At 52.3% G+C, this 27815-nt stretch overlaps 1 protein-coding gene across 11 annotated transcripts; it reads right to left on the bottom strand.

Annotated features, from left to right (window-relative positions):
* Positions 1–6: 6 nt before the first annotated feature.
* PLD3 (phospholipase D family member 3) lies at positions 7–27815 on the bottom strand. 11 transcript variants are annotated; one of them, XM_032172892.2, is made up of 13 exons: positions 27705–27815; positions 12463–12840; positions 11882–11973; positions 11708–11782; positions 11478–11620; positions 10515–10698; positions 8080–8200; positions 7871–7998; positions 6260–6460; positions 3541–3680; positions 1714–1879; positions 603–702; positions 7–503 (listed from the first exon to the last, which is right to left on the bottom strand). In XM_032172892.2, exons 3-13 carry the CDS (start codon positions 11906–11908, stop codon positions 316–318), a joined length of 1473 nt encoding a protein of 490 aa, XP_032028783.1. In that variant the 5' UTR covers positions 11909–11973; positions 12463–12840; positions 27705–27815; the 3' UTR covers positions 7–315. The 11 variants fall into 11 exon arrangements, with proteins under 11 accessions (XP_032028783.1, XP_032028784.1, XP_032028785.1 ...); XM_032172893.2 differs by having other exon boundaries at positions 11882–12008; XM_032172894.2 differs by having other exon boundaries at positions 11882–12013.

Consider the following 27815-nt stretch of genomic DNA (forward strand, 5'->3'; position numbering starts at 1 on the left):
AGGCTGTACAGACAAGTTATTTACTTATTATAACCCTGGGCCCTTTTTGCCCTGGAAAGTGGGGGTGGGCCAGGGGGCCAGGCCCAGCATGCACCCCCACTTCTTTGGGGGCTGATCCCTCTCCCAGCTCTGCTGGGTCCCGGGGCCACAGCGTCAGGCCGGTGGGGGCAGAGGTAGAGGTGGGACAGCAGGGGAGAGAGCCTGAGGAGCCACAATGGGGCAACAGAAGCGGGGGCACGGGGACAGGGACCGTGACCCAGAGCATCTGGGTCCGCGGGGGCCTAGCAGGCCTTGGCCTGTCCGCTGGATCGGGCCTCAGAGCAGGCGGCAGGCGTTGCCCACGCTGTCAGCTGAGGTGTCAAGGTCATGGCTGTAAGGGGAGTCCCAGTCCCTCAGGAAAATGGCCTCCAGCTGGCTCCGCAGGCCGCCCCTCCCATTCTGTGTCACCAGCAGTGAGGTGCCCGCCGTCTCCGTGAAGTAGTTGCCAGACCAGTTGGAGGTTCCTAGAGAGGAGTGGGTCGAGCATAAGGGCACATTCGGGGGGCCGCCCCGGTGTCTGAACCCCCTCTTCTTCAGTGCCCCTTGGTGCTCAAGACACTCACCGATGTAGGTGGCGCGTTCAGTCACCATGTACTTGTTGTGGTTGACACGGGCATATGGGATTCGTGCCTGGGCCTCATCCGTGGGGACCACAAAGAGTTTCTGAGTGTGAGGGGAGGATGGGAAGGAGTGTGAGAGGCACGGGGAGTCGGAGGAGCCCCGGGATCAGGGAGCGGGGTGTGGAGCCAGATCTGTGGGACTCCACTGCTTCCCATAGAATCCTTGGGGGCCAGAACAGGGCCAGGCAGAGGGGCACTCTGAGAATGAAAGCTGAAAGGGAGGCCCCGGTGGTCTCATTTGCAAAATGTTCCCTGCAGAATGGCTCCTGTTCATTCCTGAGGCCTCATCCCAGATGCCCCCATTTCTAGAACATCTTCCTTGGCCCTTCCCGCTAGGGCAGAGGCTTCCTCTGGGCATCCCCACCCCGGCCCTGACCCCTCTGCCTGTGCCCCCCACCCCGGCCCTGACCCCTCTGCCTGGGCCTCCTCCATCCCAGCCCTGACCCCTCTGCCTGTGCCTCCTCCATCCCAGCCCTGACCCCTCTGCCTGTGCCTCCTCCATCCCAGCCCTGACCCCTCTGTCTGTGTCCCCATCTCCAGCCCCAACCCCTCTACCTGCCCACTCCCCTAGTCCTGGTCCCAAACCCTCTCTCTGTGCCCTCCACCCCAGCCCTCACCCCTCTGCCTGGGCCTCCTCCATCCTGGCCCTGACCCCTCTGCCTGTGCCCCCCACCCTGGCCCTAACACCTCTCTCTGTGCCCCCCACCCCAGCCCCGACCCTTCTGCCTGTGCCTCCCCATCCCAGCCCTGACCCCTCTGCCTGTGCTCCCAATCCCAGCCCCGACCCCTCTACCTGCCCATGTCCCCATTCCTGGTCCCAACACCTCTCTCTCTGCACCCCCATCCCAGCCCCAACCCCTCTGCCTGTGCCTCCTCATCCCAGCCCTGGCCCCTCTCCCTGTGCCCCACCACCCTGGCCCTGACCCATGGTTTCCCCACCGTGACAGAGCTCACTCTGGGCTGTCCTTGTCAGTTGAGAGACGAGTCCCATGAGGGCTGTGTCCCTAGGACTGCCCCACACATGGGCCGAGGGGTGGCTTGGGGCGGTGCTTACCACCTGGATGTCAGAGTGGGTATGGTTGTCACGCAGGGCAGCCAGGGAGAGCAGGAAGGCCCGCATGGATGGCTCCGAGTGTCCCCAGCAGCTGACGAGTAGGCGCACCTTGATGCCACGCTCGTAGGCGGCCCGCCGCAGCCCATCGTCAATGGCAGGCCAGAACCTGAGGACGGGTGTATAGGAGGTGGGGCAGGATGCAGACGGCGGCTGTGTCCACAGGCTTTGCCCTCAGCTTTGGGGAACCAAGCCTGGGCCCTGCTTTAGCTATTGAGAGGACTTCCTCATTGCTGGCTCCCAGACCCTGTTCCTGTCTCCATAAATCCCACATCCCTATTTCCTCTTCCTGGCTGTGGCTCCCATTCCTGCTCCTCAAAACCCAGTGTTGTCATCCTCTTTTTTTCTTTCTTTCTTTTTTTTTGAGATGGAATTTCACTCTTGTTGCTCAGGCTGGAGTGCAATGGCGCGATCTCGGCTCGCTGCAACCTCTGCCTCCCGGGTTCAAGCGATTCTCCTGCCTCAGCCTCCTGGGTAGCTAGGATTACAGGCATGCGCTACCACGCCCGGCTAATTTTGTATTTTTAGTAGAGACGGAGTTTCTCCATGTTTGTCAGGCTGGTCTCGAACTCCCGACCTCAGGTGATCTGCCTGCCTTGGCCTCCCAATGTGCTGGAATTACAAGCGTGAGCCACCGCGCCTGGTCCATCCTCTTTTTTTCTTTTTGAGACAGGTTCTTGCTCTATCACCCAGGCTGGAGTGCAGTGGCACGACCACAGCTCAATGCAGCCTCCAACTCCTGGGCTCAAGCGATCCTCCTGCCTCAGTCTCCTGAGTAGCTGGGACTGCAGGTGAGTGTCACCGCACTGGGCTAATCTTCCAATTTTTCTATAGAGACGGGGTCTCATTATGTTGCCCAGGCTGGTCTCAAACTCCTAGTGATCCTTCCGCCTCGGCCTCCCAAAGTGTTGGGATTACAGGCGTGAGCCACCATGCCCGGACCCATTGTCTTATCTACTGCCCCTAGAATACCTTCTTTGAGCCCCACAAGCACCATCATCCACCTGGATGTTGCAGTGGGTATGGTTGTTATCCTTCTTATCCCAGGATCACAAATCCCCAAGCTTGCTACCCTAAACTCAAATACTTTTAGTCCCCACCCCCCAAGCCCCTCATCCTGTTTCCAGCCCATGCCTCCTACGTCCCCAAATCCCACATCCTGCACCCCTGCCTCAGGCTTCCTGCCCTCAACCCCAATATTCTGAGCCTTCTCTTTTTTTGTTGTTTTTTTGAGACAGAGTCTCGCTCTGTCTGTCGCACAGGCTGGAGAGCAGTGGCGCAATCTCAACTCACTGCAACCTCCACCTCCCAGGTTCAAGCAATTCTCCTGCCTCAGCCTCTCAAGTAGTTGGGATTACAAGCACATGCCACCATGCCCGGCTAATTTTTGTATTTTTAGGAGAGATGGGATTTCACCATGTTACCCAGGCTGGTCTTGAACTCCTGACCTCAAGTGATCCACCCACCTCGGCCCCCCAAAATGTTGAGATTACAGGCGTGAGCCACCACGCCTGGCCCTCTCATCCTTTTCTCTGTTCCCTGAAACCTTGTCCTGACACCTCATCCCTGTCTCCTCCGTAATCTCTCTTTCTCCTGTCTCAAGTGCCTAGATACCTTCTTCTGGTCACCTCCTGGTGACTCTCTCTCCCTGCGGCTTCTCTTCCATCTGTCCCCTTGCCTGGAGCCCCCACCAGCTTTCTGGTCCCCATGATTCCCTCTCCTGTCTCCTGGCCACCTGCAGCGGCTCCCTATCTCCACACCCAGCAGTACCTGCGAGGGTGGGAGAACTCCAGAGTGGGCAGGTAGTTCATGACAGCGACGTAGATGAAACTCCGGGCATTGTCCACCACGTTGAGTAGAGCCTTCAGGTCTGGAGTGCGGCCACTTGGACACAGGGGTGGGGGCGCACTCTGAGGGCGAGGGGACAGTCAAGACACGTGCCCTGCCAGGGGCATGGTCACAATGGACCCCACATACGGACAGCTCACCACAAGCCAGGTACTGTGGATCTCACCAAATCCTCAGCCTCCATGAAGAAGAGGGTCAATCACCACATCCATTTCACATGTGAGGAAACTGAGGCTCAGAGAGGGTAAGTGACTTACTTAAGGTCACACAGCAGATAAATGGAGCCAGGATTCGAACCCAGGCTGTCTGGTTCCAGAATTTATGCTCTAACCCAGTGCTTCTTAACGTAAGGTCCCTGACCCAGTGGCAACAGCATCACCTGGGAACTTGTTAGAAATGCAAATTCCTGGGCCTCACTGCACATGGCCTACTGAATCAGAGTGCTGGGGTGGGGTCCAGGAATCTGGGTTTTAACAAGCCCCCCCAGCTGATTCTGGGGCATGCTCAGTTTGAGGACATCTGCTCAAGTGTTTTTTTTTTTTTTTTGAGATGGAGTCTTGCTCTGTCTCCCAGGCTGGAGTGCAGTGGCATGATCTCAGCTCATTGCAACCTCTGCCTCTCGGGTTGAAGCGATTCTCCTGCCTCAGCCTCCCGAGTAGCTGGGATTACAGGCGCGTATCACCACAGCCAGCTAATTTTTTTGTATTTTTAGTGGAGATGGGATTTCACCATGTTGGCCAGACTGGTCTCGAACTCCTGACCTCAAGCAATCCACCTGCCTAGGCCTCCCAAAGTGCTGGGATTACAGGCCTGAGCCACTGTGCCCAGTCTCAAGTCACTTTCTTCCCTGATTTGCTCACAGCCTGCCTTGACTGGGAACCCCTTGGGTGCCCAGTGCCACACCAGGCCCTCTTCCCAGTTCCCCCGCTCCCCCCCCCCTTTTTTTTTTGAAGTGGAGTCTCACTCTATCGCCCAGCCTGGAGTGCAAGGATGCAATCTCGGCTCCCTGCAACCTCCACCTCCTGGGTTCAAGTGATTCTCCTGCCTCAGCCTCCCGAGTAGCTGGGATTACAGGTGCCCGCCACCCCTCCAGGCTAATTTTTGTATTTTTGGTAGAGATGGGGTTTCACCACGTTTCCTAGGCTGGTCTCCAATCCCTGAGCTCAAGTGATCCGCCCATCCTGGACTCCCAAAGTGCTAGGATTACAGGCATGAGCCACTGTGCCTGGCCCCCCATCTCCCTTAATGTTCAATAGACAAGGAAACAGGCTCTAAAAGGGGAAGTGGTAATGAGGAGAGCCTTGATCCCTTGTGGGAGGCCCTTGTAGTGAAAGACCCCAATGAGTTACACTTCCCTGCGTCCACGCCTTAGGGTCGTGCCTTCCATGATGACTCTGGGCTTGGACAGGTGACTTGCTCAGGGGGACCTAGGGAGACCTGGGTTGCCTGCCTCAACTAGTGAAACTATCAAGAGCTAGAAACATCAGTGCTTTGTCCAGAGTGATCAGTATCTGCCATGGGCGAGAGCCAGTGTTGTCCAATAGAGCCTGTCACAGTGATGGAAATGTCCAATATGGTGGTCACTTGCTACAGGTGCTGCCGAGCATATGAAATGTGGCTACTGCATGAGGAACTGAATTTTGTCTTTTTTTTTAGAGACAGTGCAACAGCCTCTTGCCCAGGCTGGAGTGTGGTGGTACAATCAGCTCACTGCAGCCTCGAGCTCCTGGGCTCAAGTGATCCTCCTGCCTTAGCCTCCCCAGGGACTACAGGTACACGCAACCACACCTGGCTAATTTTAATTAATATTATGTTTTTGTAGAAATGGTGTCTCCCTAGTTCTTGGGTATCCTGTCTAGAACAATAAATAATAAGATCAAAAAAAAAAAATCAGAAAGAAATGATGTCTCCCTATGTTGCCCAGGCTGGTCTTGAACTCCCGGCCTCAAGTGATCCTCCCATCTTGGCCTTGGCCTCCCAAAGTGCTGGGATTAAAGGGATGAGAAACCATGCCTGGCTTGAGAAAAATTTTTTTTTGAAACAGGCTCTCACCCAGGCTGGAGTACAGTGGTGTGATCATGGCTCACTGCAGCCTCGATTTCCTGGGCTCAGGTGATCCCCCTGCCTCAGCCTCCTGCGTAGCTGGGACTACATGCATGCACCACCCAACCCAGCTAGTTTTTTTTTTTTGGTAAAGATGGAGTCTTGCTATGTTGTCCAGGCTGGTCTCAAACTCCTGGCCTCAAGCGATCCTGTCACCTCAACCTCCCAAAGTATTGGGATTACAGGCATAGGCCACCCCACCTGGCCTGAATTGTTAATTGCATTTAATTAACTTAAACTGAAAGAGCCACCTGTGGCTATACTGGATGACACAGAGCACCGAAAGTTTGGTGTGCATGAACCCAGGGTACCTCTCCCAGCAGCCCTAACAGGTTGGAAACGATACCCATTTTCTAACTGAAATAGAGGCCGAGGGATGTTGGGAACCACTCCAGGCCCCTGACCAAGCAGAAGGAGCTGGGGTGAGAACTGATGGTCAGGATACGCCCTCCCTATCATCACCAAACAGGCACAGATGGAGGCTGTGAGTGACAGCATGGGGCTGGGACATGACAGGCCCCACTTGCCCCAGACTCACCGCCAGGTAGGCCAGAGCAGGGGTTCCATTGAGGCAGATCTCCATTGGTGTCTCTTGGTTGTAGCGGGTGTCATAGAACCGGGGCCAAGTTGATGGGATGGAGCTGCCTGCCTGGCCCAGGAACCAGTAGGCCTCAAAGATCTTGGTCAGGTCTCGAGCCAGGCAGCTGCAGTTGTACATGACCACGCCCAACTCCTTGACCTGTAGGTAGGGCAGTGCTGAGCTCAGGGATAGCGGCCTCGTGCTCACAGATGACAGGGACACTCCCCAGTCTGGTCTCTGTCTATCCCCCTGTCCCTCAGTACCCCCTCCACCCCAACTCCAATAGCTAAAGTCCTAGAATTATTATCAACTTAAGTTTTGATGAAAATCAGTTATTCCAAAGCTCCAGGTTTCCTGAACGTTAGCCATCTGCTATTGCTTCTACCCTCCACTGAGCTAGCTTCTACTCATTCTTAGGTCTAGGCTGACATGTTGCCTCCTTCAGGAAGCCTCCCATGACTACCCAGCCTGTGCCAGGCATTCCTCTGGGCTCCCATGGTCCCTTGGGATTCCCTCCTCATTCTCTCTGGTGACAAATTGGTCTTCCCATTGGGCTGGGAGGACAGGCACCAGGGATGTCTCAGTCACAGCTATATCTGCAGCATCTCCCTGCATAATTGCTGAGATTAAAGGTTAGGCGAACTATCTGTTGAGGAAATGAATTCACGAGTTATTGTCCTGTCTTATCTTTATCTCATTGCCCAAGCTGTTTCCTGTTCCATCTTGGGCTAATTCTTCCCTATCCTTCAGGGATCAGATTAGTTATACCTCCTTTGGGAAACCCTCCAATACCCCAGATTGGGGTCTCTGAGCTTCCACAGCCCTCTGTTCCCTCCATCCTGGCCCTGACCCTCTGCCTGTGTCTCCCCAACCCCGGCCCTGACCCCTCCAGTCTGCACTGGACTGGGAGTTCCATGACGTCCATCTGTTACCACTGTGTTCCCAACATTACCCAGGACAGGGCTGGACTTAGAGCAGGCACACAGAAATGTACAATGAAGATCAAATGGGTGCGCAGGTCCTTGAATGCCCTGTAGAGGGGCTGGTACCTGCAACTGGGGATCAGAGGGAGCCCCAGGCTTCCAGGAGCAGGGGGAGGGCAGTAGAGGGCTCCATTTGGGGATTCTTTGTTTTTTAGCAGGATCTCACTCTGTCGTTCAGGCTGGAGTGCAGTGGCATGAATACAACCCACTGTAGCCTCAAACTCCTGGACTCAAGTGATCCTCCCACCTCAGCCTCCCAAGGAGCTGGGACCACAGGTGTGTGCCACCACACCTGGCTAATTTTTTTTTTTTTGGTAGAGATGGGGTCTCACTATGTTGCCCAGGCTGGTCTCCAACTCCTGGGCTCAAGCAATCCTCCCACCTTGGCCTCCCAAAGTGTTGGGATTACAGGTGTGAGCCACCGTGCATGGCTTGGATTAGGGAGGCCTGGTAGGAGGCAAGAAGGAAGCCATTGCAGAGAATGGGTGGAGACGACTCTGGATTGAGTGAAGGGTGCAGTCGGAGGCTGGGTATCCTGTGGGGCAGGGAGTGGCCTGGAAGGAAGGTAGACAGGGTGCAGGCAGACCTGGGTCAGTGAACGCCAGTCCATGTTGGCACTGCCCAGGTAGAAGTGGGTCTGGTCCACCACCCAGAACTTGGTATGCAGGACGCCATGGGTCAGCTTCTGCATGTCCACCATGCGGACCTGGGCACCTGTGACCAGCAAGGGCAGTGATCAGGGGCCAGGCTGGGTACCCCCAGGCCCAGACCAGCCCCAGTTGGGCCCCAGCTCACCGCTCTGCAGCAGGGCCTGCAGGTCCACCTGTGGCTGGGGCCCACTGGGCTTGCTCACAGCGATGCGGACGTTCACGCCCTTTGGTGCCAGGGTCTGCAGCTGCCGGAGGACCTCCTCACCCTGCGGGGAGGGGAGAGCTTCTGAGGGGCTGGACCAGCCAGCTCTTCAACCCCACAAGGTAATACCAGGTGGAGTTATTTTGAGACATGATTAGGAGTAAACAGGCTTTACATTAGCCTGCATAGATTAAAGACTTTACAGATTAAAATATTAAAAGACTTCCTTATCTGTTTTAAACATCTTTATCTGCTTTAATAATTAGTTGCCCTGTGATCCCCCCCCAAGGCCTCCTGACCCCTCCTGCCCCTCCAGGCACTTTCTCAAAATTCAGCATCAAGGCAGGGCCTCCAGGCATCTCCCAGGATGGTGGGGGCGAGGCTCAGGCAGGGGGTCCTGGAAGGTATCGGGTGAGGCATGATGATGCCAACAACAGCAACAGTCAAGGATGCCCTGGAACCTACTGTGTGCCAGGCCCTGTTCTAGGCCCCTTACCAGCGAACTCACTGAATTCTCACAACCCGGTGCGGCCGGTTTAATTATAATCCCCACAGAGAACTCAGTAGTGGAGTGGGATTTTGTTGTTTTTGTTTTTGTTTGTTTGTTTGTTGAGACAGGGTCTTGCTATGTTGCCCAGGCTAATATTCAATTCTTGGGCTCAAGCATTCCTCCTGCCTCAGTCTCCCAAGTAGCCAGTACCTCAGGAGTGCACCACCACATCCAGCTATGGAGCAGGATTTGAACCCAGACCATCTGCTTCCTACATCTGTGTTTTAAACCACTTCAGAGGGAGCCAGCAGGGAGTGGGAGCTCATACAGTTTTTTAACATAAAAACAATTTTTTTAGAGACAGAGTTTCACTATGTTGCCCAGGCTAGAGTGCAGTGGCATGATCATGGCTCACTGCAGCCTCCAATTCCTAGGCTCAAGTCATCCTCCTGCTTCAGCCTCCCAAGTAGCTGGGACCACAGGTGTGTACCACTATGCCTGGCTTTGGTTTTTAACTTTTGTAATTATTATCATTACTTTTTCTTTTTTTTGAGACAGGGTCTTGCTATGTTGCCTGGGCTGGAGTGTAGTGGCATGATCATGGCTCACTGCAGCCTCCAACTCCTGGGCTCAAGCCATCCTCTTCCTTCCATCTCCTGAGTATCTGAGACTGCAGGCATGCACCATAATACCCTGCTAATTTTTTTTAATTTTTAGTAGAGATGGGGGAGGGGGGGTCTCACTATGTTGCTCAGGCTAGTCTCGAACTCTTGGGCTCCAGTGATCCTGCTGTCTAGGCCTCCCAAAGTGCTGGGATTACAGGTGTGAATCACCACACCTGGCCATAATTATTTTTTTTCAGGCAGTTCTTAAGGAGCCTTGTAATTTTAGTTAAGTTTTAAGACAGCTTCTCACAAAGAGAACCAGTAGGGAGAAGAAAACAGAAGGAACAAATTCATGGTTTTTCAATGGAAGAGGTTATCCATGTAGGCTGTTCCTTTTCAAATTGTGAAGCTTTTACGTTCTTTAAGTTTGTCTGCAGAGGCCGGGCGCGGTGGCTCACGCCTGTAATCCCAGCACTTTGGGAGGCCGAGGCGGGTGGATCATGAGGTCAGGAGATCGAGACCATGGTGAAACCCCGTCTCTCCTAAAAATACAAAAAAAAATTAGCCGGGCGTAGTGGCCGGCGCCTGTAGTCCCAGCTACTCGGAGAGGCTGAGGCAGGAGAATGGCGTGAACCCGGGAGGCGGAGCTTGCAGTGAGCCGAGATTGCGCCACTGCGCTCCAGCCTGGGCGACAGAGCGAGACTCCATCTCAAAAAAAAAAAAAAAAAAGTTTGTCTGCAGACCATACCAGGATATAGTAACAGCAGACTCACAAAGCTTGACCCTGTGCCAGGCACTGTGCTAAAATTTGCAAGGATTAGTCCATTTCATCCTCACAAGAGCCCTAAGAAGCAGGTGCTATAAATTGGCCCAATTTTACAGATAAAGAAACTGAAGCCGGAGAGAAGAGGTGACCTGCCTGGGGTCACACAGCTGGGAGGTAGCCCCTGTCTTGAGGCTGGGCTGTTAATTACTCCACTCTTCCGTTTCTTTGTGTGACGGGGTCAGGGCAGCTTGTGGGTGAGTGACATATGCCAGCCTAATAACCCCTTGTAACCAAACCCGCACCCTGACATTCAGAGGCCTACAGATGACGGTGACAAAGGCCCCCAGTCCAGAGAGCCATGTGACAACAGCTGCTTGCAAACACCTGTGTCCAATCTGCTGTGTGAGACACACCCCTCTGTCTCCTGGGCTGCAGGAGAAACCCCTTCATCCCCCACAGCCCCCGCTGCCTCCCACCCCCTGCCCCTGCTGCTGGCCAGGGCCAAGGTTGCAAGTACCTGCTGGGCAGAGGGCTCCTGCGTGTGGGTGTCATTGTTGGTGAGGGTCCAGTAGAAGGAGGCGATGTCCAGGCTGCTGTGCGCACCGGCGAGCAGGCCCAGCCAGGCCTGGCTGGTGGAAGGGTTCCCCGTGGAGGCATTGGGGAAGTCCAGGCCCTCAGGAATGCTTTCCACCAGCACTGCTCTGGGGGGTGGGGGATGCTATCAGCCATACGGTGCAGGAGAGCAAGGGCTGGGAGGTGAGTGCTCAGCTGTCTGTCCATGGGTGTGTTGGACAGACTGTATTTTTTTTTTTTTTTAGAGACAGAGTCTTGCCCTGTCCCCCAGGCTGGAAATGCAGTGGCGTGATCTCGGCTCACTGCAGCCTCGAACCCCTGGGCTCAAACGATCCTCCCACCTCAACCTCTTGAGTAGCTGGGACTACAGGTGTGCATCAGTATGCCTGGCTGTTTTTTTACTTTTAGTAGAGATGGAGCCTCACTACGTTGCCCAGGCTGGTCTGGAACTCCTGGGCTCAAGCAATCCTCCTGCCTCAGCCCTGCAAAGTGTGCAATTACAGGCGTGAGCCACCAAGCCCAGCTAAACTGTATTTGAGTTTTTCTTTTCTTTTTAAAACATTTTTTAAAACTGTGTGTATTTGAATGCGTGCCTGGACTCATGATCCTCTGTCTGTCTGTCTAGAGGTGTGGAAGGGAGGTCGTGTATTTAGATGTGTGTGTGTGTCCACAGATGTGGGTGGAAGATGCTGTGTCTGTTCAAGGGCCAGATAGAAGATGACGCTGTGGCTGCCATAGAAACTATGTGTGTGGAGGAGGAGGGGGCGGGCGAGCACTTGGGAGGCTGCAACCTCCTCACTTGTCGCAAGCGCTGGGTAGGGCTGAGTGCAGGCCCTGCTGAGTGTGTGCTTAAGTGTCCCTGGTCTGGCAGGCCCCTCCCCCACCACCTGCGGCACCCCCCACTTACTCGCAAGGGTCATAGCAGGGGGCTGGGCGCTGGTTGGGCCCAAAGAGATGCAAGTCGCCGTATTCCCATAGAAACAGCTGAGTCATCAGGGCTCCGAAGCCCACAACCGCCAGAATGAGGACCAGCAGGACCCAGCGGGCTTTCTGTGGGGAGGAGGAGGAGGTCAGCCAGCCCAAGGGGGCAGCCCAGCCTGTTTCTGAGACAGAGCGAGGGTGGCAGAGGGCTCCTACCTTTTCCGCAGCCTTCCACGCCTCAATCTCATTCATGGGCAGCTCATTGGCGGGCTCCTCTGCAGGCACCTTCAGCTGGGGATGGGGACAACAACGGGGGTGACAGGTGGCTCTTGGGAACCCCCACCCCCACTGCACCCAGCTCCACCCTGCTGAGCCCCTCAATCCACCTACCTCCTGGTACATCAGTTTAGGCTTCATCTTCCCTCAAGGCTGGGGGATACGCAGAGCCCAGGTGAGAAGGTGGGTGTGTCAGGGTCTCCAAACTGGCAGAACAACAGTGGGCACTGTGTGGGGTGTTCTACGCTTTCGAGGGACAGACATCACAGAAGGGTGATTAGTCTTGGGGCTATTCATAATCATGGGGGCCACTGGCACACTGCCCACCACCCCAAAAAGAGGAAGCTGGTCACTAGTCAGCAGGATTTTGAAATCCCTCAAAATCCAACAGCTCTGCTGCCTGCTCATCGCTCTGCAGTGCCCACCCTGCCCCCATCAGCACCCACGCAGCTCCTCTCTAGCAGCCCCCTTCTCCCTCCTCCAACCTCTAGACACCCCCAGAAAAGCAGCGCTGGATGAGGTCAGCGGAGCCCCAGGTCTTTGTGCCTGGCTTTTCTCAGCCCTGGGACAGCGAGTATATTCTAGGTGGCTCCTCCACTCTCAGGTGCCCCCACACCACACAGCTCAGCCAGGGATCATCGGGGCCTCCCTGCCACCCCGCTGCCCATCCCCCCAGCCAGCCTCCCCCCACCTACCCCTGAGGGGCCTCGGCCTCGCTTTCAGGCGTCTGCTGCTACCTCCGCTGGGCCCCAGCTTCTGCCTGGACAGGCTGAACGGGGGCGGGAGGAGGGGGCGGGGCCTGTGGGAGCTCCGCCCACTGCAGCGGGGAGTCTGCGCAGTGCGCGCCTCAGTCCGGGCTCACCGCAGCGAGAAGGGGGGCCCCGGTCCCCAGACACGGTCGCTCCAACCTGGCCGGGTTTGGGGGTAGTACATGGCTGGTGGATGGGCTTTGCTACATTCCACCCTAGAGTCCCCGTGTAGGGCAGGGACGCCACAGGTAAAAAACAAAAGGAACCTCACGTCTTTTCTCGTTTACAAACCTTGTGAATTTGTGTACCATGGACATGCATTACCTAGTCAAAAATAAATACATAAATGAAATTAATAAAACGCTTATAAAATGAAACGGAGAGATCAAGGTTGAATAATAGAATGAAGAAATGTAGCGATAAAGTCAACAGAAGACAGTTCACAGCATGAGATGGGAAGAAAAGGGCAGAGGAGATGGTGAATTTTCTGTTGGAGTCTATTTAGATTTCGGTATTTGATTTTTTAAAAAAAGCCAGCTGATATTTTGGTAGGGATTTTAAAAAATTTATTTTCCGATCCACCCCATCCCATATCTCCCAAGAGGGATTTAAGGCCCTGGCTGGAGAAACACACTGGAGACCCCTTTCCTCTCTCATCCCTCCTCTCCCAATTGAGAGAGGGTGGCACCTCTCTCAATGAGACAGGGACACCCTCTTCCCTCAAGCTCCCCCAAACACATATGGCAGGAAGTCAAGAGATAACTGCAGAAAAGGAGTATTACTGAGAGAAGCAACAGGGCAGAAGTGGTTGTCTTCAAGGGAGTGGGATTTTGGGGTAGGTCAAGATTGCTTTTTATTGTAAGCCTATTCTCTTTTCTTTTCTTTTTTTTTTTTTTTAGTGCCAGAGTTCTGTTCCCTAGGTTGGAGCGCAGTAGCACGATCATAGCTCACTGCAGGCTCAAGCAATCCTCCTGCCTCAGCCTCCCAAGTAGCTGGGACTACAGGCACTTGCCACCATGCCCAGCTAATTTTTTTTTTTTTTTTTTTTGGAGACGGAGTCTCGCTCTGTCTCTCCCACGCTGGAGTGCAGTGGCGCCATCTCGGCTCACTGCAACCTCCACCTCCCTGGTTTGAGCAATTCGCCCACCTCAGCCTCCCAAGTAGCTTGGACTACAGGTGCCCGCCACCATGCCTGGCTAATTTTTTTTTGTGTATTTTTTAGTAGAGACGGGGTTTCACTGTGTTAGCCAGGATGGTCTCGATCTCCTGACCTCGTGATCCACCCGTCTCGGCCCCCAAAAGTGCTGGGATTACAGGCATGAGCCATCACGCCCGGCCGCAGCTGATTTTTTTTTTTTTAACTTTGTACAGATGGGGTCTTGCTTATTGCCCAGGTTGGACTCCTGGACTCAAGTGATCCTCCTACCTTGGCCTCCCAAAGTTCTGAGATTACAGGCATGAGCCACCACATCTGGCCCCTATTTTTCTTTTTTCTGAGACAGAGTTTCACTCTTTCGCCCAGGCTGGAGTGCAGTGGCACAATCTTGCCTCACTGCAACCTCCGCCTTGCAGTTTCAAGCGATTCTCCTGCCTCAGCCTCCCTAGTAGCTGGGATTACAGGCGCCCGCCACCAGGACCAGCTAATTTTTGTATTTTTAGTAGAGACAGGGTTTCACCATGTTGGCCAGGCTGGTCTCGAACTCCTGACCTCGTGATCCGCCTGCCTTGGCCTCCCAAAGTGCTGGGATTACAGGCATGAGCCACCGTGCCTGGCCTATTTTCTTTTTTAAGATTGTGAAACATAAGCTATTTTCAGAGAAGTATAGAAAATATCTTGGTGTAGGTTGAGAAATAATTATAAAGCAAACACAGACGTCGCCAGTTTCATCACCTTTTAAAAAATCAGGGGCGTGCATTACTTTTTTTTGAAAAAGAAGAAAAAGAAAACTCTCAGAGCTAGGTGCTCCCCTTACTCCAAGATCCAACCTAGATTTGTAGGGATAACTTGTAAACTCCTCCCTACCAATGTCAGATCCCAGATTGGCGAGGGTAGAACATGCTAGATCCCCTCTTTTCATGGCAGGAAGACAAACGGGATGCCTAAAAAGGATTAGCAGGTCGGGTGTGGCAGCTCACGCCTGTAATCCCAGCACTTTGGGAGGCCGAGGTGGGTGGATCGCTTGAGGTCAGTAGTTCGAGACCAGCCTGGCCAATGTGGTGAAACCCTCTCTCTACCAAAAATGTAAAAGTTAGCTGGGCGTGGTGGCGGGCGCTTGTAATCCCAGCTACTCGGGAGACTGAGGCAGGAGAATTGCTTGAACCTGGGAGGCGGAGGTTGCAGTGAGCTGAGATTGTGCCACTGCACTCCAGCCTGGGTTACAACAGAGCGAGACTCCGTCTCAAACAAACAAACAAATCTAGCAAGAAACAGCAACAGTCTAAGGTTATTTGAAACTCCAGAGGTCACTAGGAGAAGCAGAAGATAACATCAGTCTTAGAGGCGGTTGACCACAGCATTGTGGGTGGAGGAGGCAGGAGGGAGTGCAGGAAACGCTTGCCTTCAGTTTTCTTTGAAGGCCTTGGTGAGACATATTTTTATTGAAGAATATGGAGTTGGAACAGCAGGCAATGTGAAATTAGGGAAGCCAAGATGAATAAAAACAAAACCGAAGGCGAGGTGGGGCATGGAGATCTGAAGTAACAGGACTGGCAGCGTCAGGGCTGGAGAACTGGGATGGTCACTAATAAACCAAAAATAGGGAGAAAGGCCTGGCACCGTGGCTCACACCTGTAATCTCAGCACTTTGGGAGGCTGAGGTGAGAGGACTGCTTGAGCTCAGGAGTTCCAGACTAGCCTCGGCAACATAGCAAGGCCCAGTCTCTACAAGAAAATAAAAAATAAAAACAAAACCAAAATAAAAATAGGAAGAAAATAGATGGACTTCGTTCAAATTGTCAGTGATGGTTTGGCTTCCAAATTGCACAGTGATTACAGGTCTGTAATGATTAGTTTAATTTTAACTTTTGATGTTTTAATTGTATTATTTTTCTTATTGTGCTAACTTTTGATTAAAAAGTAAATATTGGAGGGCCAGGCATGGTGGTTTGCACGTGTAATCCCAGCACTTTGGGAGGCCAAGGTGGGAGGATTGCTTGAGCCCAGGAGTTTGAGACCAGCCTGGGCAACATAGTGAGACCTAATCTCTACAACAAATGAAAGAAAATTAGCCTGGTATGGTGGCATGGACGTGTAGTTCCAACTATTTGGAAGGCTGAGGCAGAATTGCTTGAATCTGGGAGGTGGAGGCTGCAGTGAGCAGTGATCGCACTTCCACTGCACTCCAGCCCAGCTGACAGTGAGAGCCTGTCTCATAAAAAACAAACAAATAAAAACTAGTACTGGAGAAGCGATTTAGATTGGATGAGACTGGCAAGACAATACAGTAAGTGCCAGAGCCAGATACCTGTGTTTGAATCTGAGCTTCAGCACTTAGTGACTGTTTGACCTTGGAGAAGTGATAACGCCTCTGTGCTCTTGGTTTCTCCATCTGCAAAATGGGCATGGTAACAATAGCATTTGCTGTTCATTAATTTTATACACATTTACTGGTTGCCTTGTGTGCATCAGGTATTGTTTTAGGCACTGGGATACAGCTGTGAACAAAATAGACACGAGGGAAAAAGAGGCCAGGCGCGGTGGCTCACGCCTATAATGCCAGCACTTTGGGAGGCCGATGTGGGTGGATCACCTGAGGTCTGGCATTCGAGACCAGCCTGGCCAACATAACGAAATCCCATCTCTACTAAATACAAAAATTAGCCAGGCGTGGTGGAGGGCACCTGTAATCTCAGCTACTTGGGAGGCTAAGGTGGGCGAACTGCTCAAACCAGGGAGGTGGAGGTTGCAGTGAGTTGGCGCCACTGCACTCCAGCGTGGGCGACAGAGGAAACTCCGTCTCAAAAAATAAAAAAAAAGGGATAACAAACAAGATGATAAATAAATGATACAATGCTAGAAGGTAGTAAGTGCCACAGAGGATCAGGGAAGGGGGTGGGGGTGGAATTGTTTGTGATATTTAATAAGGAGGTCAGAAAAGGCCTCACTGAGAAGGGGATACCTGAAGAAAAACTTCAAGGAGGGTGAGATGGACATCTGTGGGAAAAATGATCAGTACAAAGGCCCTGAGGGAGGAATGTGCCTGGTGTGGATGGAGAGTGAGGATGCCAGTGTGTCTGCAGTGAATTGGGCTGGGGGAGTGGGAGAGGAGATGTCACAGAGGTGACAGGGCCAGATCCTGCAGGGCTGCCTGGACTGTGATGGGTAGGACAGGGTCACGCGTGGGTTCCCAGCAGGGAAGGATGATGTGATCTGCTTCAGAATTTTTTTAAGAGATGGGGATCTCCACCAGGCATGATGGCTCATGCCTGTAATCCCAGCATTTTGGGAGGCCAAGGTGGGCGGATCACCTGAGGTTGGGAGTTGGAGACCAGCCTGACCAACATGGAGAAACCCTGTCTCTACTAAAAATGCAAAATTAGCCGGGCATGGTGGCACATGCCTATAATCCCAGCTACTCAGGAGGCTGAGACAGGAGAATTGCTTGAACCCAAGAGGAGGAGGTTGTAGCGAGCCAAGATTGCGCCATTGCACTCCAGCCTGAGTAGCAAGAACGAAACTCTGTCTCAAAAAAAAAAAAAAAAAGAGAGAGAGAGAGATGAGGATCTCCCTATGCTGCCCAGGCTAGTCTTGAACTCCTGGCCTCAGGCAAACCTCCCGCCTTGGCCTCGCACAGTGTGGGGATTTCAGGTATAAGCCACTTCGCTGGGCTTCAGTTGGATTTTGTAGTGGGTTGAATGGTGGCCTCAAAAAAGATATGTCCCGCAAGCATAATCCCCGGAACTTATGTGCATGTGACCTTATTTGGAAAAAGGATCTTTGCAATTGTAATCAGATTTAGGATCTTTTTTTTTTTTTTTTTGAGACAGAGTCTCGCTCTGTCACCCAGGCTGGAGGGCAGTGGCGCAATCTCGGCTCGGTTCATGCCATTCTCCTGCCTCAGCCTCTTCGAGTAGCTGGGACTACAGGCGCCCGCCACCACGCCCGGCTAATTTTTTTTGTATTTTTAGTAGAGACGGGGTTTCACCGTGGTCTCGATCTCCTGACCTCGTGATCCGCCCGCCTCGGCCTCCCAAAGTGCTGGGATTACAAGCGTGAGCCACCGCGCCCGGCCAGATTTAGGATCTTGAGATGAGATCATCCTGGACTATCTGGATGGGCCCTAAATCCAATCACAACTGTGCTCAGAGATAGAACAGGCAGAAGGTCATGTGAACAGGGAGGCTGACATTAGAGTGATGTGGCCATAAAATCAGCAATGCCTGGAGCCACTAGAAGCTGGGAGAGGTGAGGAATGGAACCTCCCCTCCAGCTTCTGGAGGCGCATGGCCCTGCTACACCGTGAGTTTGGACTTCTGGCTCCAAAACTGAGAGAATGAATTTGTTGTCTTTTTTTATTTTTATTTTTTAAGATGGAGTCTCGCTTTGTTATCCAGGCTGGAGTGCAGTGGCGCAACCTCAAGTGATCCCCTGTCTCGGCCTCCCAAAGTGCTGGGATTACAGGCAGGAACCACTGCGCCTGGCCATACATTCTATTGTGTTAAGCCACCAACTTGGTGGCAATTTGTTACAGCAGCCTGAAGAAACAAACACAGGTGTTACAGGATCCCTTGGCAGCTGTGTGTGGGGAACAGACTGGGGCAGGGCAAGGGAGCCCAGGGAGGAGGCTGCTGGGAGCATCCAGACAGGAGCCAAGGGTGGACAGGACCAGGGTGTGGTCAGCCAAGTGTTGAAGAAAGGGCGGGGTCTGGATGCATTTTGAAGGTGGAGGGGATGGCATTTCTAGGCTGGATGTGGGTTTGAGAGCAGTAAAGGAGTCAGGGATACTGAGTTTTGGCCGCAGCAACTGCAAGGATTGGAGGTGTCAATAGCTGATTGGGCAAGACAGGGAGGCACAAGTTTGGGGAAAAGACCAGGAGTTTGGTTTTGAACATACAACACTTGAGATGTCTAAAATCTGACTGGCTCCTCCGAACTAAAGGAGTCAACAGGCTGGGAAAGGTGGCTCACACCTGTAATCCCTGCACTCCGGGAGGCTACGGTTGGGGGTGGATTGGTGAGGCCAGGAGTTCAAGACCAGCCTACACAACACAGCAGGACTCATCTCTACAAAAAGTAAAGTTTTAAAAAAGGAATTAGCACATATATAATGTGCATAGAAGAGCCACTGACATTTAGGAGGCTCTCAGCAAAGGTGATTGTCAAAGCTCCTAACAGCTCCCCACGCAAAGGCATCCCCCATCCCACCCCCAGAGACAAGACGGTTGCTTTTCATTGTAGGTCTTTACTTACATTGAATTTTTATTTATTTATTTATTTTTTTGAGACGGAGTCTTGCTCTATCACCCAGGCTGGAGTGCAGTGGCGCGATCTCGGCTCACTGCAAGCTCCGCCTCCCGGGTTCACGCCATTCTCCTGCCTCAGCCTCTCCGAGTAGCTGGGACTACAGGCGCCCGCCACCACGCCCGGCTAATTTTTTGGTATTTTTAGTAGAGATGGGGTTTCACCGTGGTCTTGATCTCCTGACCTCGTGATTCGCCCGCCTCGGCCTCCCAAAGTGCTGGGATTACAAGCGTGAGCCACCGCGCCCGGCCTTACTTACATTGAATTTTTAAAAATGCACATATAACTTCTATGGAAACTAAATTATAAAGAGGCTCAGGCTCCTGGCTAGGGTGCCCCATCACCAGATCCTAGCCTCCAGAGGACTATGGCCTCAGCTGGAGAAGGATATCAGGCCCCCTCCCTGCTCAGATCCTTGTGGGCGCAGGGCAGGGTGAAACTGAAGGTGGGCAGAGGCAGCCGGATGCTGGAGTGCCTCCTCAGCCCGTCTCAATGCCTGTGTTCTCAGGACCCTAGAACCTCCATGGGGCTCCCAGCGCGCCCCATCCAGGTTGGTACTTATGCTCTGCCTCCTCGCTGGTATGACATGAGATGAAATCAGGTCTCGGTCGGGCGCAGTGGCTCACACCTGTAATCCAGCACTTTGGAAGGCTGAGCGGGCAAATCACCTGAGGTCAGGAGTTCGAGACCAGCCTGACCAACATGGTGAAACCCCGTCTCTACTAAAAATATAAAATTAGCCGGGCGTGGTGGCACATGCCTGTAATCCCAGCTACTCAGGAAGCTGAGGCAGGAGAATCGCTTGAACCTGGGAGGCGGAGGTTGCATTGAGCCAAGATTGGGCCACTGTACTCCAGCCTGGGCAACAAGAGCAAAACTCTGTCTCAAAAAAAAAAAAAAAAAAAGATCAGGTCTCATCTGGCAGAGGGCACTGCCAGGAAGCGTGCCCTCTCCCAGCCCACAGAATACCCCCCAGTCCCCTTGCCTTGTGGTCCTGCCCCCCTTGGAGTATGACACCACAGCCCACAAAAAGGAGGAAGTAAAACCCACTGGCTCACAGATCCCTGAACACCCCACCCCCAGGAGAGGATGGCAGTGGGAGATTTGATTCCTTCTCTACAGCAGCCCTTTAAATTGGAGAGCTCACGGTTCAGATCACACCTCTGCCACTTTCTTGCTGAGTGATGCTGAGCATGGGGCTTATTTCTGAGCCCTGCTGGCCTCCTCTATAAACCGGTATTAGCCATATTGGCAGGGCGCAGTGGCTTATGCCTATAATCCCAGCACTTTGGGAGGCCAAGGCGGGAGGATGGCTTGAGCTCAGGAGTTTGAGACCAGCTGGGGCAACAAGGTGAGACCCCATCTCTACAAAAACTTAAAAAATTGGCTAGGCGGCTGGGCATGGTGGCTCATGCCTGTAATCCCAGTACTTTGGGAGGCCAAGATGGGCAGATCACCTGAGGTCAGGAGTTCAAGACCAGCCTGGCCAACATGGTGAAACCCTGTCTCTACTAAAAATACAAAAATTAGCCGGGCCTGGTGGCATGCGCCTGTAATCCTAGCTACTCAGGAGGCTGAGGCAGGGGAATCGCTTGAACCCAGAAGGTGGAGGTTGCAGTGAGCCGAGATCACGCCACTGCACTCCAGCCTGGGAGACAGAGCGAGACTCTGTCTCAAAAAAAAAAAAAAAAAAAAAAAGGCTAAAAAATAGCTGGGGATGGTGGTATGCGCCTGTAGCCCTAGCTACATGGGAGGCTGAAGCAGAAGGATGGCTTAAGCCTGGGAGCTTGGTCTGCAGTGAGCCATGACTGCGCCACTGCACTCCAGCCTGGGTGAGAGGGCAAGACCCTGTCTCAAAAAGATAAAGAAAGAAAAATAATAATATGGTGAGGCCGGGCGCGGTGGCTCATGCCTGTAATCCCAGCACTTTGGGAAGCCGAGGTGGGTGGATCACCAGGTCAGGAGACTGAGACCATCCTGGCTAACACGGTGAAACTCCATCTCTACTAAAAATACAAAAAATTAGCCAGGTGTGGTGGCGGGCACCTGTAGTCCCAGCTACTCAGGAGGCTGAGGCAGGAGGATGGTGTGAACCTGGCAGGCAGAGTTGAAGTGAGCTGAGATCGCACCACTGCACTCCAGCTGGGTGACAGAGCGAGACTCCATCTCAAATTAAAAAAAAAAAAAAAAAAGAAAAAAGAAAAGAAAAATAATAACATGGTAAGTTTAGGGCAAAGCAGTGTTACCATCTCTGTTTTTCAGATGAGGTGGCAGGGCTCAGGGAAATTACCTGCTTAGGTTGTACAGCATTGGTTTGTCAGTTGGAAATTTGTTTGTTTTTTGAGACAGTATCTCACTCTGTTGCCAAGACTGGAGTGCAGTGGCAGGATCTCGGCTCAAAGTAATCTCCATCTTCCAGGTTCAAGCGATTCTCGTGTCTCAACCTCCTGAGTAGGTGGGATTACAGGTGCCCGCCACCACACCTGGCTAATTTTTGTATTTTTTGTAAAGACAGTGTTTCACCACATTGGCCAGGCTGGTCTCGAACTCCTGACCTCAAGTGATCTGCCCACCTCAGCCTCCCAAAGTGCTGGGATTATAGGGATCAGCCGGGAATTTGAACCCAGAGCTCAGCTGTATTCCAGGGCAGTGTACGGTTGAACTAATTCATGAACAAATAATGCAAAATCTCCCTTCATCACATCGGGTGAGGGACCCTGCGGCCTGAGGGAGGCATGAGCCTGCAAAAGTGCAGGGTGTGGAGTGAGACAATGGGGCTTCTTGCATTTATTTTTGATTTTTTTTTGAGACAGGGTCTCCTCGCTCTGTTGCCCAGGCTGGAATGCAGTAGTGGGAACACATCTCATTGCAGCCTGGAACTCCTGGGCTCAAGTGATCCTCTCGCCTCAGCCTCCTGAGTAGCTGGGACCACAGGTGTGTGCCACCATGCCCAGCTAGTTGTTTTTTTTTTTTTTTTTTTGTAGAGTTGGGATCTCACCACGTTGCCCAGGCTGCTATTGAACTGCTGGGCTCAAGTGATCTGCCTACCTCAGCCTCTCAAAGTGCTGGGATTACAGGTGTAAGCCACTGTGCCTGGCCTCAAAGCACTTAATATATTTGTTTTATTTTTTTAAATTGGACTTAATATATTTAATTTTCACAACAGTCCTCTTAAAAATCCCATTTAGGGAATTAAGGATCCAGACAGGTGAAGTCACAGGTATAAAGAGAAATAGAGAGGATATGGTGTAAGCCTGGAACCTGGACTTTGGTTAAAAAAAAAAGAGAGAGGAAATGGAGCAAGGATTTGAACCCAAGCTGCCTCACGCTTCCAGGGACAGATGCCACATGACAGCTGCCTCCCTGTTGTTCATCATCTGTAGATCCCCTGCTGCCTGCCCCCCACCATCTGGGGCAGCAGCTGAACCCCGTGGTGGTGCCGGCCTCTCAAAAACTCCATTAGCATTTCCCTGGCCTGCCCTCAAATTTTATGACTATTTATTTATTTATTTGAGATGGAGTCTTGCTCTGTTGCCCAGGCTGGAGTGAAGTGGTGCGATCTTGGCTCACTGCAATCTCTGCCTCCCGGGTTCAAGCGATTTTCCTGCTTCAGCCTCCTGAGTAGCTGGGATTACAGGCGCCTGCCACAACGCCCAGCTAATTTTTTATAATGTTGGTAGAGATGGGGTTTCACCATGTTGGTCAGGCTGGTCTCGAACTCCTGACCTCAAGTGATCCGCCTGCCTCAGCCTCCCAAAGTGCTGGGATTACAGGCGTGAGCTACCACGCCCGGCCTCGATCTTTGACAGGGATATTTGAAACTTTCTCCCAACATAAAGGATATGTGACTGCGGACTGAAGAAGATTCTGGCTCTCTTTCCAATAAGGCTGCCTCTCACTAGTCGATCCTGGGTAGAAGTTCTGGAGCTGCCACAGCTCAGGGTGATGGCTTCGTGTTACACTGGACCGCATCCCTCCTCGGCTCCACGTCCTCCTGTGGCTCCCACCTCACTTGGAGTAAAAGCCAGTCTTCTGCATGGCTCACAAGGCATTCCACGATGTGCCCCATCACCCCTCCAACATCGTCTCTTGCCCCTCTCCTCTCTCACTGACCTCCTTGCTATTCCTTAAATATTCCAAGCTTGCTCCTACCTCAAGACCTTTGCTTTTGCTGTTCTCTTTGCCCAGCATGCTCTTCCCCCAGAAGGCCATGTCACTCTTTCTTTCTTTTTTTTTGAGACGGATTCTTGCTGTTGCCCAGGCTGGAATGCAATGGTGCCATCTCGGTTCACTGCAATCTCCGCCTCCCGGGTTCAAGTGATTCTCCTGCCTCAGCCTCCGGAATAGCTGGGATTACAGGTGTCTGCCACTACGCCTGCCTAATTTTTTGTAATTTTAGTAGAGACGAGGTTTCACCATGTTAGTCAGGCTGGTCTCAAACTCCTGACCTCAGGTGATCTGCCAGCCTTGGCCTCCCAAAGTGCTGGGGTTATAGGCATGAGCCACCACGCCCGGCTGTTTTTTTGTTGTTTTTTTTTATTTTTTTGAGACAGGGTCTCCCTCTGTTGCCCAGGCTGGTGTGTAGTGGCAAAATCATGGCTCACTGCAGCCTCGAACTCTCAGGCTCAATCGATCCCCCCACCTCTCAGCCTCCCAAGTAGCTAGGACCACAGGTGCACATCACCATACCTGGCTAATTTTTGTAGAGATGGAGTTTCGCTCTGTTGCCCAGGCTGATCTCAAACTCCTAAGCTCCAGCGATCCACCTTCCTCAGCCTCCCAAAGTGCTGTGATCACAGGCATGAGCCACCGTGCCCGGCCCCACTCTCTTCTCCTTCAAGTCTTTGGTTCAAATGTCACCTTCTCAGAAAGCTTTCCCTGACCACCCTATTTAAAACTACAACCTTGACCCCACATTCCCCATGCCCCTTCTAATACATCCAATAATCTACTTACCTATTTACCCATTGCCTCTTACCCCCACTAGAGTGTAGTACAGTCCATAAAGCCAGATTTTTTTTTTTTTGAGACGGGGTCTCACTCTGTCACCCAGGCTGTAGTGCAGTGGTGCGATCTCAACTCACTGCAGCCTCCGCCTCCCGGGTTCAAGCAATCCTCTCACCTCAGCCTCCCGAGTTGCTCGGATTATAGGGGCGTGCCACCATGCCTGGCTAATTTTTGCATTTTTAGTAGATATGGGGCTTCACCATGTTGTCCAGGCTGGTCTCAAACTCCTGACCTCAGGTGATCCACCCGCTTTGCCTCCCAAAGTGCTTGGATTACAGGTGTGAGCCATTGCGCCTGGCCGAGATATTTTTGTCTGTATTGTTCATTGAGGTATCCCCAGTGCCTAGCAGTGCTGGGCACATATATAGTACATGCGTAAGAATTATGTGCAGAATGATAAATTTGTGTTTTCATTCCCATATTGCAGATGCAGTAACTGAGGCACAGGGAAGTTAAGGCAGTTGCCCAAGATCATGCAGCTTTTTTTTTTTTTTTTTTTTTTTTGAGACGGAGTCTCGCTCTTGTTGCCCAGGCTACAGTGCAATGGCGCGATCTCGGCTCACTGCAACCTCTGCCTCCCGGATTCAAATGATTCTCCTGTCTCAGCCTTTCGAGTAGCTGGGATTACAGGCATGTGCCACCATGCCTGGCTACTTTTGTATTTTCAATAGGGATGGGGTTTCTCCATGTTGGTCAGGCTGGTCTTGAATTTCCGACCTGAGGTGATCTGCCCGCCTCGGCCTCCCAAAGCTCTGGGATTACAGGCATGAGCCACTGTGCCCGGCCACTTTTTTTTTGAGATGGAGTCTCGCTCAGTTATCCTGGCTGGAGTGCAGTGGCACAATCTCGGTTCGCTGCAACCTCTACTTCCTGGGTTCAAGTGATTCTCCTGCCTCAGCCTCCCAAATAGCTGGGACTACAGGCGAGTGCCACCATGCTCGGCTAATTTTTTATTTTTAGTAGAGATGGGATTTCACCACGTTGGCCAGGCTGGTCTCAAACTCCTGGCCTCAAGTGATCCACCTGCCTTGGCCTCCCAAAGTGTTGGAATTATAAGCGTGAGCAACCACGTCCGGGCTTTTTTTTTTTTTTTTTTTTTTTTGCTTTTTTTTTTTTTTTTTTTTTTGAGACAGAGTCTTTCTCTGTCCCCCAGGCTGGAGTGCGGTGGCGCGATCTCGGCTCACCGCAACCTCCACCTCCTGGGTTCACGCCATTCTCCTGCCTCAGCCTCCGGAGTAGGTGGGACCACAGGCGCCCGCCAACACGCCCGGCTAATTTTTTTTTTGTATTTTTTTTAGTAGAGACGGGGTTTCACCGTGTTAGCCAGGATGGTCTCGATCTCCTGACCTCGTGATCCACCCGCCTCGGCCTCCCAAAGTGCTGGGATTACAGGCTTGAGCCACCGCGCCCAGCCTTTTTTTTTTTTTTTTTTTGAGTTAAAAAAAATTTTTTTGAGAAGATTTTTCTTTTTTTTTGTAGAGATGGGGTTTTGCTATGTTGCCCAGGCAGGTCTTGAACTCACAACCTCAAGCAATCCTCCCATCTTGACCTCTCAAAGTTTTGGGATTACAGGTGTGAGCCAATCACTGCACCCAACCACTTAAAAAAAAAATGTTTTTTAGAGATGGCGTCTCACTCTGTCACCCAGGTTGGAGTGCAGTAGCACAATCATAGCTCACTGCAGCCTTAAACGCCTGGGCTTAAGTGATCCTCCCACCTCAGCCTCCTGAATAGCTGCGACTACAGGTGTACACCGTGTCCACTTAATTTTTTTAAAAAATTTTTTGTAGAGATGCGGTCTTGCTATTTGCCCAGGCAGGTCTGTTTTTGTATTGTTTTGTTTTTTGCTTCATTTTTCTTTTTTTGGAGACAGTCTCGCTCTGTCGCCCAGTCTGGAATGCAGTAGGGCGATCTCGGCTCACTGCAGCCTCCACCTCCAGGCTTCAAGGGATTCTCCTGCCTTAGCTTCCTGAGTAGCTGGGAGTACAGGCATGTGCCATCACATCTGGCTAACTTTTTTTATTTTTAGTTGAGACGGGGTTTCACCATGTTGGCCAGGCTGGTCTCGAACTCCTTGCCTCAAGTGATCCGCCCGTCTCAGCCTCCCAAAATGCTGGGATTACAGGCATGAGCCACCTCGTCTGGCCTAAGACTGATGAGGTTTGACTTAAATGCGGGAGAAACAGGCCTCATCTCTCCATAGCCCCAATTCTAAAAGCCCAGGGAACTCTGGGCCTAAGCTACCTATAGTCTCCCCCTCACCAAGCCTTCCTCAACCCTCGAGGCAATAGCTAAATGCTCTCATTTTTGGGGGTGGAGGGAAGCACTCAATCCAACAAGATAATGAGATAGGGATTAAGTATTTACAGAAGCAAGGTTCGCAATGGCCAATGGTCCACTGCCACAGGTGTGGTGACGTGGCAGAGGTGAGGGCAACATGGAGACTGTGAGGTGGTGTGGCTGCTGTGGCAGAGTATCTATCCTGATACGAGGTCTGTGACGACACCCCGGGGATGACAAGGGCAGCTGGGGAGAGGGGGAGTGTGACCATGAGGATATGATGAAGATGACTGGATGAGGATGACAGTGACATGGTTTATTATTATTATTATAATTTCTTTTTTTTTGAGACAGAGTCTCGCTCTGTCACCCAGGCTGGAGTGCAGTGGCACCATCTCGGCTCACTGCAAGCTCTGCCTCCTGGGTTCACGCCATTTTCCTGCCTCAGCCTCCCGAGTAGCTGGGATTATAGGCATGCGCCCCCACGCCCGGCTAATTTTGTGTTTTTAGTAGAGACGGGGTTTCTCCATGTTGATCAGGCTGGTCTCGAACTCCCGACATCAGGTGATCCGCCCACCTTGGCCTCCCAAAGTGCTGGGATTACAGGCATGAGCCACCGCACCCGGCCGAGGGTGACATGGTTAATAACAATATTAGTCAAAAACACCATGTCAAGCTGAGCCTACCACAAGAATAAACTCACAGAATCGTCACACTCAGCCCTGATGTGGATGTCCCCGAGTGCATTTTGCAGATGAAGCTGGGATTGGAAAGGTGCCATAAGGTAGTCAAGGTATCCAGAAGTGTAGTGGTGGGGCTGGGATTCTGACAAACCCCAGGTAATGGGCTGCAGTACCCCGTATGTCATGTGAGATGTAACACGGGGAAATGACGAAGACACGGAGGGAAGAAAAATAACTGTAAGGCTGGGTGGCTCCTTATGGGGAAAACTGGAAACATGAGGAGTGGATGGTGACTGGTCAGAGATGGTGATGCCCAGGGAGGGACAAAGACATAAGGGGTAATGATGACATAAGGGTTGCATTAGCGCGATTTAAGAAGAGCGGTGGGGACAGTAGCCATGCGAAGGTGACTTGGGGGTATGATGAGGGTTTAAGAGAAATGAGGATTTTATAAAGGAGAAATGGCAACAAAAGCGGGATGCAGGTAACCTATGGCGATGACGAATTTAAAGGGAGCGATTACGACCTATGGTGGCAAAGAGGGCTTAAGGGGAACGAAAGCGAGTTAAGGGAGCTGATGGTGACTTTAAAGAGGGTGATGGCGACAGAAGGAGTTGTGAGGATTTAAGTGGGATGAAACAGGAGAGGAATGGTGACATAAAGGGACCGAGGACGACATAAAGCAGGCGATGCATTATAGCGTGGAGGACAACAGGAGGAGGGTAGCCGAGGCGCCGCGGCCCCAGATCGCACAGTACCTGCACTCCACGTCTCCCACTCCGAGACCCAGACCCACACGCACCTTCCAGGCTGTATCTCCGCCTGACCGCCCCGCCTAGTCGCACGCAGGCGCACTACGGCTAGACTGC

Source organism: Hylobates moloch, unplaced genomic scaffold, assembly GCF_009828535.3.
Source record: "Hylobates moloch isolate HMO894 unplaced genomic scaffold, HMol_V3 SCAFFOLD_13, whole genome shotgun sequence".
Classification (NCBI taxonomy): Eukaryota; Metazoa; Chordata; class Mammalia; order Primates; family Hylobatidae; genus Hylobates; species Hylobates moloch.